The sequence below is a fragment of the Mytilus edulis genome, chromosome 4, assembly GCF_963676685.1.
Source record: "Mytilus edulis chromosome 4, xbMytEdul2.2, whole genome shotgun sequence".
Taxonomy (NCBI): Eukaryota; Metazoa; Mollusca; class Bivalvia; order Mytilida; family Mytilidae; genus Mytilus; species Mytilus edulis.
Window position 1 is genome coordinate 89,820,175 of NC_092347.1, and position 12,270 is coordinate 89,832,444.

General features: G+C 33.3%; 1 protein-coding gene across 1 annotated transcript in view; it reads left to right on the plus strand.

Moving 5' to 3' along the window:
- Positions 1 to 2,468: 2,468 nt before the first annotated feature.
- LOC139520973 (polypeptide N-acetylgalactosaminyltransferase 1-like) overlaps positions 2,469 to 12,270 on the plus strand; it is a 62,152-nt gene continuing 52,350 nt past the window's right edge. The window contains exon 1 of the mRNA XM_071314092.1: positions 2,469 to 3,426. Coding sequence (XP_071170193.1) covers positions 2,957 to 3,426 — 470 coding nt within the window. The 5' untranslated portion in view covers positions 2,469 to 2,956. The remainder of the gene's footprint in view (positions 3,427 to 12,270) is intronic.

Here is a 12,270-nt window from a genome sequence, read left to right on the forward strand (position 1 = left end):
GCTTTTGTGCTTTTTATGCACATCATACATGCATGTATTTTTATTTAAGGAATCAAGTAATGCAACTATATTAAAGCAATTTGCCTGTTTCATTTGAATTTTGACATAATTATGACATCAAAATAATAAATGCTTTTACAAGTATCAGGGTCAATTCCTGTTGTAGGTTAAATGATGTGGACATAATTTAAAACAGTGTACCTTGACAGCAGAATGGCTACAGGTGCCTAAAACGTGTGTCTTCCTGAGGCAAATGCAAGTTATTTGCCTCACTAAACAATGTATCTTGAGAGTGAGGTGGTTAATAATGACCGTAAATTACGATGCAAGCATTGCATGGTCGGTGTTATAATTTCTTGTATGTAACTGAATAATATTTAGAAATTATGGAAAGTTCGATACCTGTATTGGTATATAATAATTTAAAATGTTTCAAAACAGTTTAATTGAGGTTTCGAGATAATATATCATTAACTGCTAGTAGTCTTTTTTTCATTTAAGTATCATTGTCGTTTTGCATATTTTCTTTTGTTACCTATTCTGACATCGGACTCGGACTTCTTATCAACTGAGTTTTACTGTGCGTATTGGCTATGTGTATCCTTATTCTACATTGGCTAGAAGTAAAAGGGGTGGAGATCTCATAAAAAATGTTTAACCCCGCCGCATTTTTGCAAGTCAGGAGCCTCTGACCTTTGTTAGTCTTGTATTTTTTTTTTAAATCGGTTCCTTTATATGTTTTGGAGTTTAGTGTGACGTTCATTTTCACTGAACTAGAACACTATTTTATTAAGGGGCCAGCTGAGGCCCACCTCCGGGTGCGGGATTTTCTCGCTGCGTTAAAGACCCATTGATGGCCTTTGTCTGTTGTCTGCTCTCTGATCGGGTCCTTGTCTCTTTAGCATATTCCCCATTTCCATTCACAATTTTAAATACGCTACCTAAATAGTAAATAAATGCAACATTAGTACACCACTGTTCGATAGTCATAAATCGATTTAGCAAAAACAAATCAGGGTCACAAACATTGATTAAGCGACAGCAAATCTGGTAACAAACCTCGATTAAGAGAAAAAAAATCTGGGTCACAACCATATAGATAGATTTCTTAAGTGTTCTTTATCATTAAAATAGGAACCAATGACCCCTTTTTATCATCAAATAAGACAATTTACCTCGCTTTCTTTGAATAAAAACTAAAACTAATATATTTTAAGTCGAAAATAAATGCTATAAATATAAGTGTTTCTGTTTTCAAAGCAAATCCAAATGTCCAAATCAATAAACTGTTAAGAGTCTTTACAGCCGATTTCATTGAGTGTGTAGCTAAAGGTAAAACATTTGGTTAGCTTGCTTGCTAGCTGAACCGTGAAGTCGTTATTAGGTTAGGTAAACTCCCCTCTTATAAGAATAGACTAGTCCGACTGATAACCAATGATCACCAATATATCTGTCTGTAGGACTAGGCTACTTCGAAAGGAGGGTAGTATACCTTACCTAATAATGACTTCACGATTCATCTAGCAAGCAGGCTAACCAAAGATGTTATCTTAAGCTACACACTCAGTGAAATCGGCTGTAAATATATCAGTTGTATTTGTACTTGGCTTGAAACAGGAGTAATCTCTCACTGAAGCTAGCAGTATACTTGTTTCTTAGACTCGTACACATACTGCTGAGTTATTGTCTTTCATGTACCCTGTGCTTAACGCTATACTAGCCCACATGGAAAGATACCACAAATCAGACCATAAACTTAACTCAGTAACTAGCCGGGAACAACCTTTAAAATTCAAAAGGGGGGGGGTATGATTTTTTGCTAAAAAAATGTATTCTAATTCCCAAAATTATGAGAATTTTTTTTTTGTACAAGCAGAGGACAAGAACAATATATTCTGAATCTTTACCTTTTGAACAAAATAATTTTGCTCGATAGCGTTGAAAAATTCATTAAAATGTTTCGCACTTTTTTCGTGAAAACAGTTTTCTTACTCGGACATAAAAAAAACATCCCCCACCCCTTGCAGTTTAATGTTTGCTCCCTAATGGTTGATGTACTGTACGACTGTCGTGTGCTGTGCTTATATGAAACCCAATTAAAAAAAGATGTATTTTCTACATTACAGAAACTGTAAAAGACTATTCGATGTATTTCCGGAATAGATTCGGGGATTATTGCTTGTAAGCCTATTGATGAAACTTTTTAAGCAGTACCATTTTTGCAAATGTAAAAACGATTTATGTAAACGGATTATTTTTCTTTTGTTTTCGTTTATCGTTAAAATACTTGTCACTGACCCTTTTGTATCATAAAAAAGGACGAATCTTACCTCCCTTACTGTATATGATCAATCGCCTTTATAAAAACTTTTCATTCGCTTTCGAATTACAAATTAAATAGTATCTGGTTACACATGGTTGACCCTTTGTAAAATCAATAAAGGACGATGGCACAGTATAGGATTGTTTATATAAATAGTTTTACCTGGACAATCTACCTGTTTTTATCAGTTAAAACAAGAGTATGTCAATTTGCAGGTGATAATGCATTGCGTTCACCAATTATTACTTAAAAGGGTATTATAATGACGGTACCGTATTATCCAACCTTTGGAAACAATTGTGTTGTCACTTTCATGATAACGAACGTGAGAAATAAACACCTGACTTCCGAAGACATGTGGTCACGTTCAGTAAGGAATATACGGAACTTTTCAATGATTTGGATTTTACATGTTTAATAAGTGACAACATTATTTTTGCTGCATTCGAACCTGATAACGATTGATTTACGTTCGCTAATCCGCTCATATGTTAAATTCTTTATAAAAGATGAAAGGATTACGGAGATTTAATGAGCATGCATTATTCAGGTGTGCAATAGGATATATAAATTACAATTGTTTTGTGTAAATACGATTCTACTGTTTAACTTTTGTGATATTCTGCTTTAATAATGAGACTAAGAACCCGTTATATCGGTGCTGGAGTAGCCGTGTTTCTGATGCTACTAACATATGAAGTATATGTGTATTCTGCAGATACGAAATGGTTAATAAGCAATGGACTCCTATCCAAACAGGATTATATTAAGAAAATGAAATCAACTTTTGTACAAAAAGTTAATTTATCAAATAGTAATGCGCCTGTTACTTTTAAATTGGTTCATAATATAAGAAAAGGGCCAACAGTGTCTATATCTGCTGAAGAATTTAGGAAAAATGATAAAATCCAAACTGGCAATATTTTAATTGATAATTATGGAAAAAACGATCCAATGAAAAATGGAGAAAAAGGACGTGGCGTAACGTTTGTGGGACAAGAAAAACGAAATGCGTCTGAATTGATGCAAAAATATCAAGTTAATATTTTAGCCAGTGATATAATTCCTTTAAACAGATTGGTTCCTGATGCAAGACCTCCTGGGTAAGTTTCTCCAGAATCTTTATGATCATTCCACATTTATAATTTATCTTTTTTTTGGTGAACACGATTTATGATGATTCACTGCATACCACGAAAGATATGTTTTTGTCGATAATTTGCTTAAACTTCAGTCTACCTTGTTCAAATGTAATACCATGCATTGGTAGTGCTAAAAGTATGCAGTGAACACAAAGTCCCGAGACGTAAGCAGTGAAAACAAAGTCCACAAATATACGCTAAATAACACAATTTCTATTTTGACATTGCGTTCAATATCTATTTGAACAAAATCACCATCTGCACGAGGAACAACCAATAACCGAAGAGCATCCAGTATATTTTTTGAAGTAGACACTGAATATCTTAAATCTATTAGGTCTTGGTATTTTCCAAAAAAACATTTGTGGAAAAAGGGTAGACGTGCTTTCGCAAATTCTGAGTCATTGTTTTTTTTTTAATTCGGATACTGATGACAATTTACAAATTCTGAGTAGTAGATGCAAGCTCCTGAATATCGTACGAGTTGAGTAATGTATAATACTCCATACGCGGATGAAGTTGGTAAATTGCTGCTAAGTTGAGGTAAATTTATAATTTCAAAATTGAAATCATCTCGTTTGAAATAGACTTTGTTATTGGAATGACCGCTGAAGTCAAATCGGGAAATTAGACCAAGTAAGCTGTATTAGTAATGCCTGTAATCTCTAGTTAAGGAGTATTAATGCGACCCAATCAGAAAAGTTTGTATTATTAATGGAAAGAACATCTTCAATATACCTGTAATGATGTATGCAAAATCAAACGATCTAGCTTCATAATTATTTCTACATGTCAAAAATCAGAGAGGGCGATCATATGTAACATGCAACTGTAATTAAGGACAGCCACAGACCATGCATAATGTAGGTTAATTAATATACTAGCGCTATTAAAAAAGTTACTTCTCATGATACTTGCACGTCTGTAGGCTTTTAAACTTACACAAACATGCGACAAATAGACCATCGCACATCAGCGTACGGAGCATCGCACTTCGGCGTAGCCCATCGCAGTTACAGATTCCCCATCGCACCTCCGAGTCCTACACATATATTCACCAAGGCCAGATTCCCCATCGCACCTCCGAGTCCTACACATATATTCACCAAGGCCATTTTGTAAACCTGTTTTCATTTAAGAGGCAATGCGATGAAGGAATCAAAGATAATAAGACTTCAAGGAGCGTAAATTTTCGAAAAGTAAAATTCTTTGTATTTATAATGTTAAATGCATCCACGAATGAGAGAAACGGGAGGAGGTCCGGTGGTCTTCCTATTGAAACTTTTTAATGTGTATGTTTTGTTATCATCAGGGTTAGATCCTATATGTTGTTTCTCTAATGAGTTCCTCATTTACCGTTATAGTATAAAGAACAGAGTTTGTCTGTTGGCTTTTATGGGACCTTATGCATTTAGAGAATGTCGCGCCCAATCGTTTATGTAAAATAGAGCCTTTTGAAGATTTTGAACTTATCAACTTAAAAACCTGAAAAACTACATCGATATGAAAAGCATTGCAAACAAATTTTGTGTAGACCATCGCACCTCAGTGTTACCCCCATCGTCAATATGCAAAGTTCGCACTTCAGCGTGATCAAAATAGCACTTCAGCTTCAAATCATCGCACCTCAGCGTGACCATCGCGGTTCAGAGTCCAACATATGTTTTACCAAAAATGAAACCATTAATTTAAGTTCTTAGTACTAATTGATTTTACGAATCAAGCAATTACAAGTATATCATTTGGTTAAAGAAATTTTCTAATCATTAAGTCTGATCGCGCCTTTTCGTTCACAATCGAAATAATGATCGCGCTTTTTCGTTCACAATCGAAATAATGATCGCGCTTTTTCGTTCACGATCGAAATAATGATCGCGCTTTTTCGTTCACGATCGAAATAATGATCGCGCTTTTTCGTTCACGATCGAAATAATGCGTTGTCTGATCATTTACGATCAATTTCGATAAAAATCATGAAGATTATACTTCTTGAAATCATATGAATTTCTTCAAGTGATAACATTACTTTATATTTCTATCTGACACACTAAGGATTAGGTTTTAAATTTATCATGATATATTAAATGTAGTGTGCATTTTTTTTTAAGGAAGCTGAATCCTTTTGACGTAGATTTTTCTGTTTTCTATTTTTTTCCACTTTTTAAAAATACAGCAGGTTTTTACATATAGTTTGAAGTAGAATTTCAATTAAAGTCATATGAAACTTCAAATCTAAAAACAAAATGAACATGTTTATATATACTTGCATGGCTAAGTTTTACTCTAAAAGAATAGAACGTGGACTTTTTTGTAAAGAAAATTCTTTATATTATCAAAATCTTCATTAATGCACGATATTGAATTATTGACTTCCAAGACACTTATTTGCCAATATTTTCCCGTATGCAGTTGCCTCAACTACAAGACTTCGTGTTATAACTTCGGTAAACGCCAACGAAATTGCGATGGGAAAACCGTAATGAAAGAAATTAAACACAAGCGCTCTTGAGAAGTAAACAGAAATTTTGAAGTTGCATATGACTTTAATTGCATTTACGGTCCGATACTAAAACTATCATGATCCGATATAATATGCTCTTAAACAGACCCCTTAATCGTTAATGGATTTAACAAACAAAACTTTCGAAACACAACTTATAAAAATTTGTTTTCTTTATTCGCTTTAATAGCCTCAGAGATATATAGTACATGTACGTATATATACACTTATAATTATTGTTACGTATAAACGACCTTCAACACCTACTAACTTAGTCTATATCAACGAGTTACGTTATTTCACGTAATCTTTTATTTGAACATAAACTTATCTGTGATAAAGAAATAGGTAGAAGGAATAAATATGTTTGACCCTTTCGCTAAACACAGTTTAAAGGAATGCTGCACATAGGCGGATCCGGGGGGGGGGGGGGGGGGGGGGGGGGGGGGGTCTGGATGCCCGCCCCCTCTGTTGTGGGAATTTTTTGTTGATTATATAGAAAATCACTGAAGCATGACTGGATCGACCCATCCCCTTTAGGTCAGTCAGCGCGCCCCCCTTCCACACACACACAGCTCTGCCACTGCTTCATTGCATGATAGGATGCAATATTGTTATTTCAATATATTCATACGACATGCTTCCCCCTAAATTATCTAACCTCACATATCCAAACGTGTAAGCCAACTATTAAGCTGACAATAAAATACCAAATAGTTCAAAAAGGACAACAGGAATAACTTAAACTTTACACGATACAAATGATCACCCCATCGGCGCTTGTGTACATGATTTTGATATCTATTGTTCAAAAGAACTCAATTTGCTATTCACCTGTCCACAAATTAAATAACACCCAGGCAATTACCTCTAAAATGTTTTGCCTATATACCTTAGGCACATGTCTCTGAAAAAAAAATCCAATATACCTTGATATTAGGTATTCAGGAAATTTGTTTTCAGAATTATGTGCCTATGATTTAAATATACTATGATTGTTCTTGTCCTTCCTTTTTTTTTGTTAACTTATCGACTGCAATAGAATCCATGATAATTTTACTACCCATAAGTAAAAAACACGTTGTTTTGAAGTATGAATAGAAAAATAAGGGAGTTTGTGAGATCACCCTAAGAAAGTAGGTCAACCATAGAGCGATACAAATCTCACGGTACATTGCAATGACAATTGATCATAGAACTTTACAACACTGCCTGTATATTATATGACACAGTAATGCATGTACAATCAATATAAGAATCAGCAATCCTATACAATAGATGACACAGCAATGCCTATACAATAGATGACACAGAAATGCGTATACAATATATGACGTATCAATGTCTACATAGTAAATGACACATCAATGTTTTCATAGTATTAAATTAAGAATTGAAATGGGGAATGTGTCAAAGACACAACAAACCGACCAAAATGCAAAACATTACCTAAGTCAACCGATGCTTCACACACGAGTATATATGTATGACGCAGCAATGTCTGTATAACAGATGAAAAAGCAATGCCGATACAATACATCAAACAGCAACTCCTGTACAATATATGACATGTCAATGACTATACATTGTACAGGACGCAGTAATGTTTAAACGAAATGATAAAAAGTGCAAGTACAGTACACATGATCATTGTAATTACATTAGAAGTGTACTTTAACTCATACGAACGAAAAGATTTAATCAGAATGTGAACTTATAGTATTTGAGTATTTCGCATATAAATGTGACAAATTATTACTAATTTCCAATAAATGCGCATTCAAATTAATCTAAACATAAGGAAATAACTTCCGAATCAATATACTTATCCTTTTTTTATGGAGAAATTTATCGATATGTCCTAGCGTTTAATATACTTTTAACAAAAAGGCGATTGTAATTGTTACACAAATCCCTAACAGCACAACGGCTTATTTTAAGTATGTCTATGTTTTGAAATTTAACATCGAGTTATGAATACAAGTTATTGTTATACTTCACATAAAATATTTTACATCTGTGTCCTCTAACGTTTTGTTGCTTAGCTGTCTCATTGGCAATCATACAACTCCGTTTTTCATAATGTACATGTGTTTGTAAGAGACATTTAAAGTAAAGTAATCTCAAGTCCACGGTAATGGTGATAAGAAAGAATAGATAAATGTGAAGAAGAAAAATATATTACAAAAAAAACCCCATAAAAACGAAATGATGATACAAACGAAATTAAGGAACTATCCTGATTATATTTTGTTATTGTTGTTGTTAACCGTCCAGCACTCTTAAAATTGTGTCGGTATGTATACCGTGTGAAGAAAACTTAGTTGTGTTGCTGGTATTATAGTGGAAATACCGATTCATTATGTATTTCTTAGTAACCAATTTACTTATATTTTGGTTTAGCCTTGTATAATGTACATTTTGAAACCTGCTTTGTTTAGCCAATGGTGGACATTGCGATATCTAATTTCGCCTATGGTGTGCAATGTGCGATATCGACGGGTATTGTGCAATATTTGTTTCATACTTCCATGGACACTTTGTGATATATGGTTCAACCTTAAGTTTGATGTCTTGTTCAAAATAAAAAAGAAGAAAGAAGATGTGGTGCCAATGAGACAACTATTTACAAGAGACCAAAAGACACACAAGTTAACAACTATAGGTCACCGTACGGCCTTCAACAATGAGCAAAGCCCGTACCGCATAGTCAGCTATAAAAGACCCCGAAATGACAATTTAAAACAATTCAAACGAAAAAACTAATGAACTAATGTATGTACACAAAAAAAAATGAACGTAAAACAAATATGCATTGAACACAAAAATGAACGACCTTTGAATTACAGGCTCCTCACTTGGGACAGGCACATATATACAGAATGTGGCGGGGTTAAACATGTTGGCGTGATCCCAACCCTCCCCTTACCTGGGACAGTGGTATAACAGTACAACATAAGAACTAACTATGAAAATCAGTTGAAAAGGCTTAACTCATTAGATGGATACAAATATAAATACTACACAGTGAACGTGGACGGGTACTTGTACATTCCAACAACAACAAAAAAACACTGAGTACAGATCTGAGGGTACTTGCAGTTATTGACAGCTAGTTCAAAGCCATTAACAACTAATTTAAAAAATCATGCATCTAAGACTAAATTATCAATCCGTACACATCCAGCATCAAATGAACCATAGATGTGCACTTCGCAATGGGCTATTCCAGATAATTTGTGACAGGTAGGGACGGATGGGGAGATTTTTTTTTATACATATAAAAAAAAAAAAAAACATTATGAAAAGCTACCTATCAGATCTAAAAATTTAGACCTATCAGATGAACAGTTTCTGTTCATATTGGGTGGATGGGCTTTCATGGAAAAAATTAGCCTATCTGAATTTTTTTTTGCAAGGTTTGTACCCATCAAAATTTTGCTGACACTTTATACAATATTACAAGATAATGTATGATAAGAAACTGTTTAGATACCATAGCACCCCTAAGATCTGAAATATGTATTTTTGAAACCCCTAAGATGTAATTATTTTGACCCTTGCAATCTATTTAGTGCTGCAAGACCCTCAGAAGTTTTTTGCGAATAATTATACATGTCAGATGGAAAAAACACAGAATTACACCCCCTAAGATGTATAATTTTTACACCCCTCAGAAAGGACCATAAAACCCCCTTTAGTAGACATTAATTGGAATGGCCCAATATCAGTTTGGAATGATGAGCATATCTGGTTTAACCTACGATGGGCATATATATGCTTTAAACTATAATTGGTATTGTGCGATATCTGGGTTAACCCAGACATTTTATTTGCGATACAAATACTATTGCATTTTATTAACTGTTTACTGTATACAAGATAAAGTAATTTGAGCTCATTAATAAACTTGTAACATTTCATAATACATTGATAAAGCAATGGCTGGTCTTTTTTCTCTGATTTTTAGAACATACTGAAACTGAAGTTTGCACTGTTCATGGTCGATGTACCTATATATGGGTCATTATAAAAAAACAACATGCAAAACTATGTTATGTGGTATGTTTAAGTCAAAAGAATTGAAAATATATCAAAATGTATCAAAATAACACTTGATTATGTTAGAAACGAGTGTTTTGTGATACACTATATACAGTTTACAGTATGAAATGTTATAAAACTATCCTTAATGTTTTCTTTAACCCTTGGATATAGCCAGAATCAACTGTTATTTTTTACTATACATCCTTTCAGACCTGAAATAGGACTATTATTCAAATCATTTGTTATTAGGATATATCACTTTTTATTGCATTGTGATACATACAAACATTTTTTAATGATTTGGGAGGTGTATGTTGGTTTTATAATAAAAAAAATCACCAAAAGGGAAAGTCTCATTTTTTAAGTCAATGGTGTAACCAAAGGACAAATTGGTAGGGTAAGAGTTATCTTTCGCAAGATTTCACCATTTGCAATAGTTTCTCCCTTAGCAATGTTACCTGTAAGCATGTTATGCAAAAGAAAACAAACAATTATGTTGAAAATTTAGTGAAAAAAATCTTAAAAGTAAGTAAAAGCTATATCATAAATGAAAATAGTGTCCATGGTGTACCCTTGTAAAAATCATTTTTTGAAAACATTTCCTTAACTTTGAATTATGAAATATATTGATTATAGAAACATGCACTAGTAACAACATATAGAATAGGGGAATTAGCATTATATAATTTCGTAACTGAATCTTAAAATACACCTTAAATCATTGGTGTTACTGTCAATGGTGAGACCATTTTGATAAAATAACACCATTGACCAGTTTAGTACCACTACTGAATAAATCATGACAATCAGCATTGTTTTGTGTTTCTTTCATGTTTAACAAGCGAAACATCATATAATTTATGAAAAACAATACTTATTTAACCAATGTTTTAACAATATTATGTATTACATATACAAAGTTTTCGCAAACTGATGTATGCTGGTAACACCAATGACACTATTTAGTAACACTATTGACATTTTTAGTAATGGATGATATGTTATATAATTTGAGATTTGTTAGTCTAAGAAGTATTTTTTCATCTTTTTCTTTTGCTCGATGTTCTTGACTTTGTATTCAGTACTTAATAAAAGTAAAATTTGAAATGTGATGTCAATGGTGTTACTTTTGTGTCATTGAAGTTACTGAAGGGTCAGTGGTGTTACTATATAAAAATGCGACATTTTTTAAATTTTTGTTCGTAAATGAAAGTGTTTTTAGGTCGTATACGAAGGATTAGGTATATTATTATCATTTGATCTTATACATTTTACATATATTCAGTTTAAGTGTATTTATTAGTATTTACAACGGCCATAATTAGGAGAGCCAACTTTTTTACGACAATGTATTCTGACATTTATGTTGGAATAGAATGCACAGCTATATGAATTATGTCAATAAGTCATAATGTAAACCTAAACAACAAATTGGAACAGTTGTTTGATGTTTAACAATAATATTTAGTACCTAAATGCATGTTTTAAATTGGTAACACCATTGACACGATTCTATCAAAGGATGACCTAAAATTGTTAAAATTAAAGAAATTCTTCATTTTCCCCATTGCATATTTCTGAATATCGTTGCTATCATACTATAGAATAGAGGACCACATTCAAATGCTTTAAACAATGACATCATTTTTCAAAATATCACCTCGTCGAAATTTGCACTTTTTTTTTATAATGACCCATATGTGACACGACACAATGTACATACTTAAATCAAATTTATCTAACATTTTTTTTAACCTGTCTAAGTTCATTAATAGTTATCACATAAGGACGCGGTGTCGCCACTTAATGACAAAAATCGCCCCACTCTTGTAACCGACTCGCCCAACTTTAAAAAAGTGTAAAATCAAATTGAACAATCAGTCTGACAACTCATTTATTTAACGAAAAGGGTTTAAACCCCACTGAGTAAAGGTCTGCAAACTCGCCCAAGTTATAAAAATATCTTGCTTCCTTAAGTATGTTAAATTTCTGATGGTTCGTAGCCAGTCGTCCTGGTGAAGTGGTATGTGCCGTGGCTTGATATGCTAAAGGTCTTGAGTTCGAATCCCAGCATATACACTGGATTTTTTCTACGTGAATTTTGATAGATAGTCTTCTCCGTATAATTAATTATAAGTTTTATACTGGACTTGACATTCCCGCCAAAATGTTACAGAACAAAGGAAAGCATGCATAACAAAGAAACTTAAACTGGGGTGATCTGGTTGGGGTGATCCGGCTCAGATCACCCCTGTTAG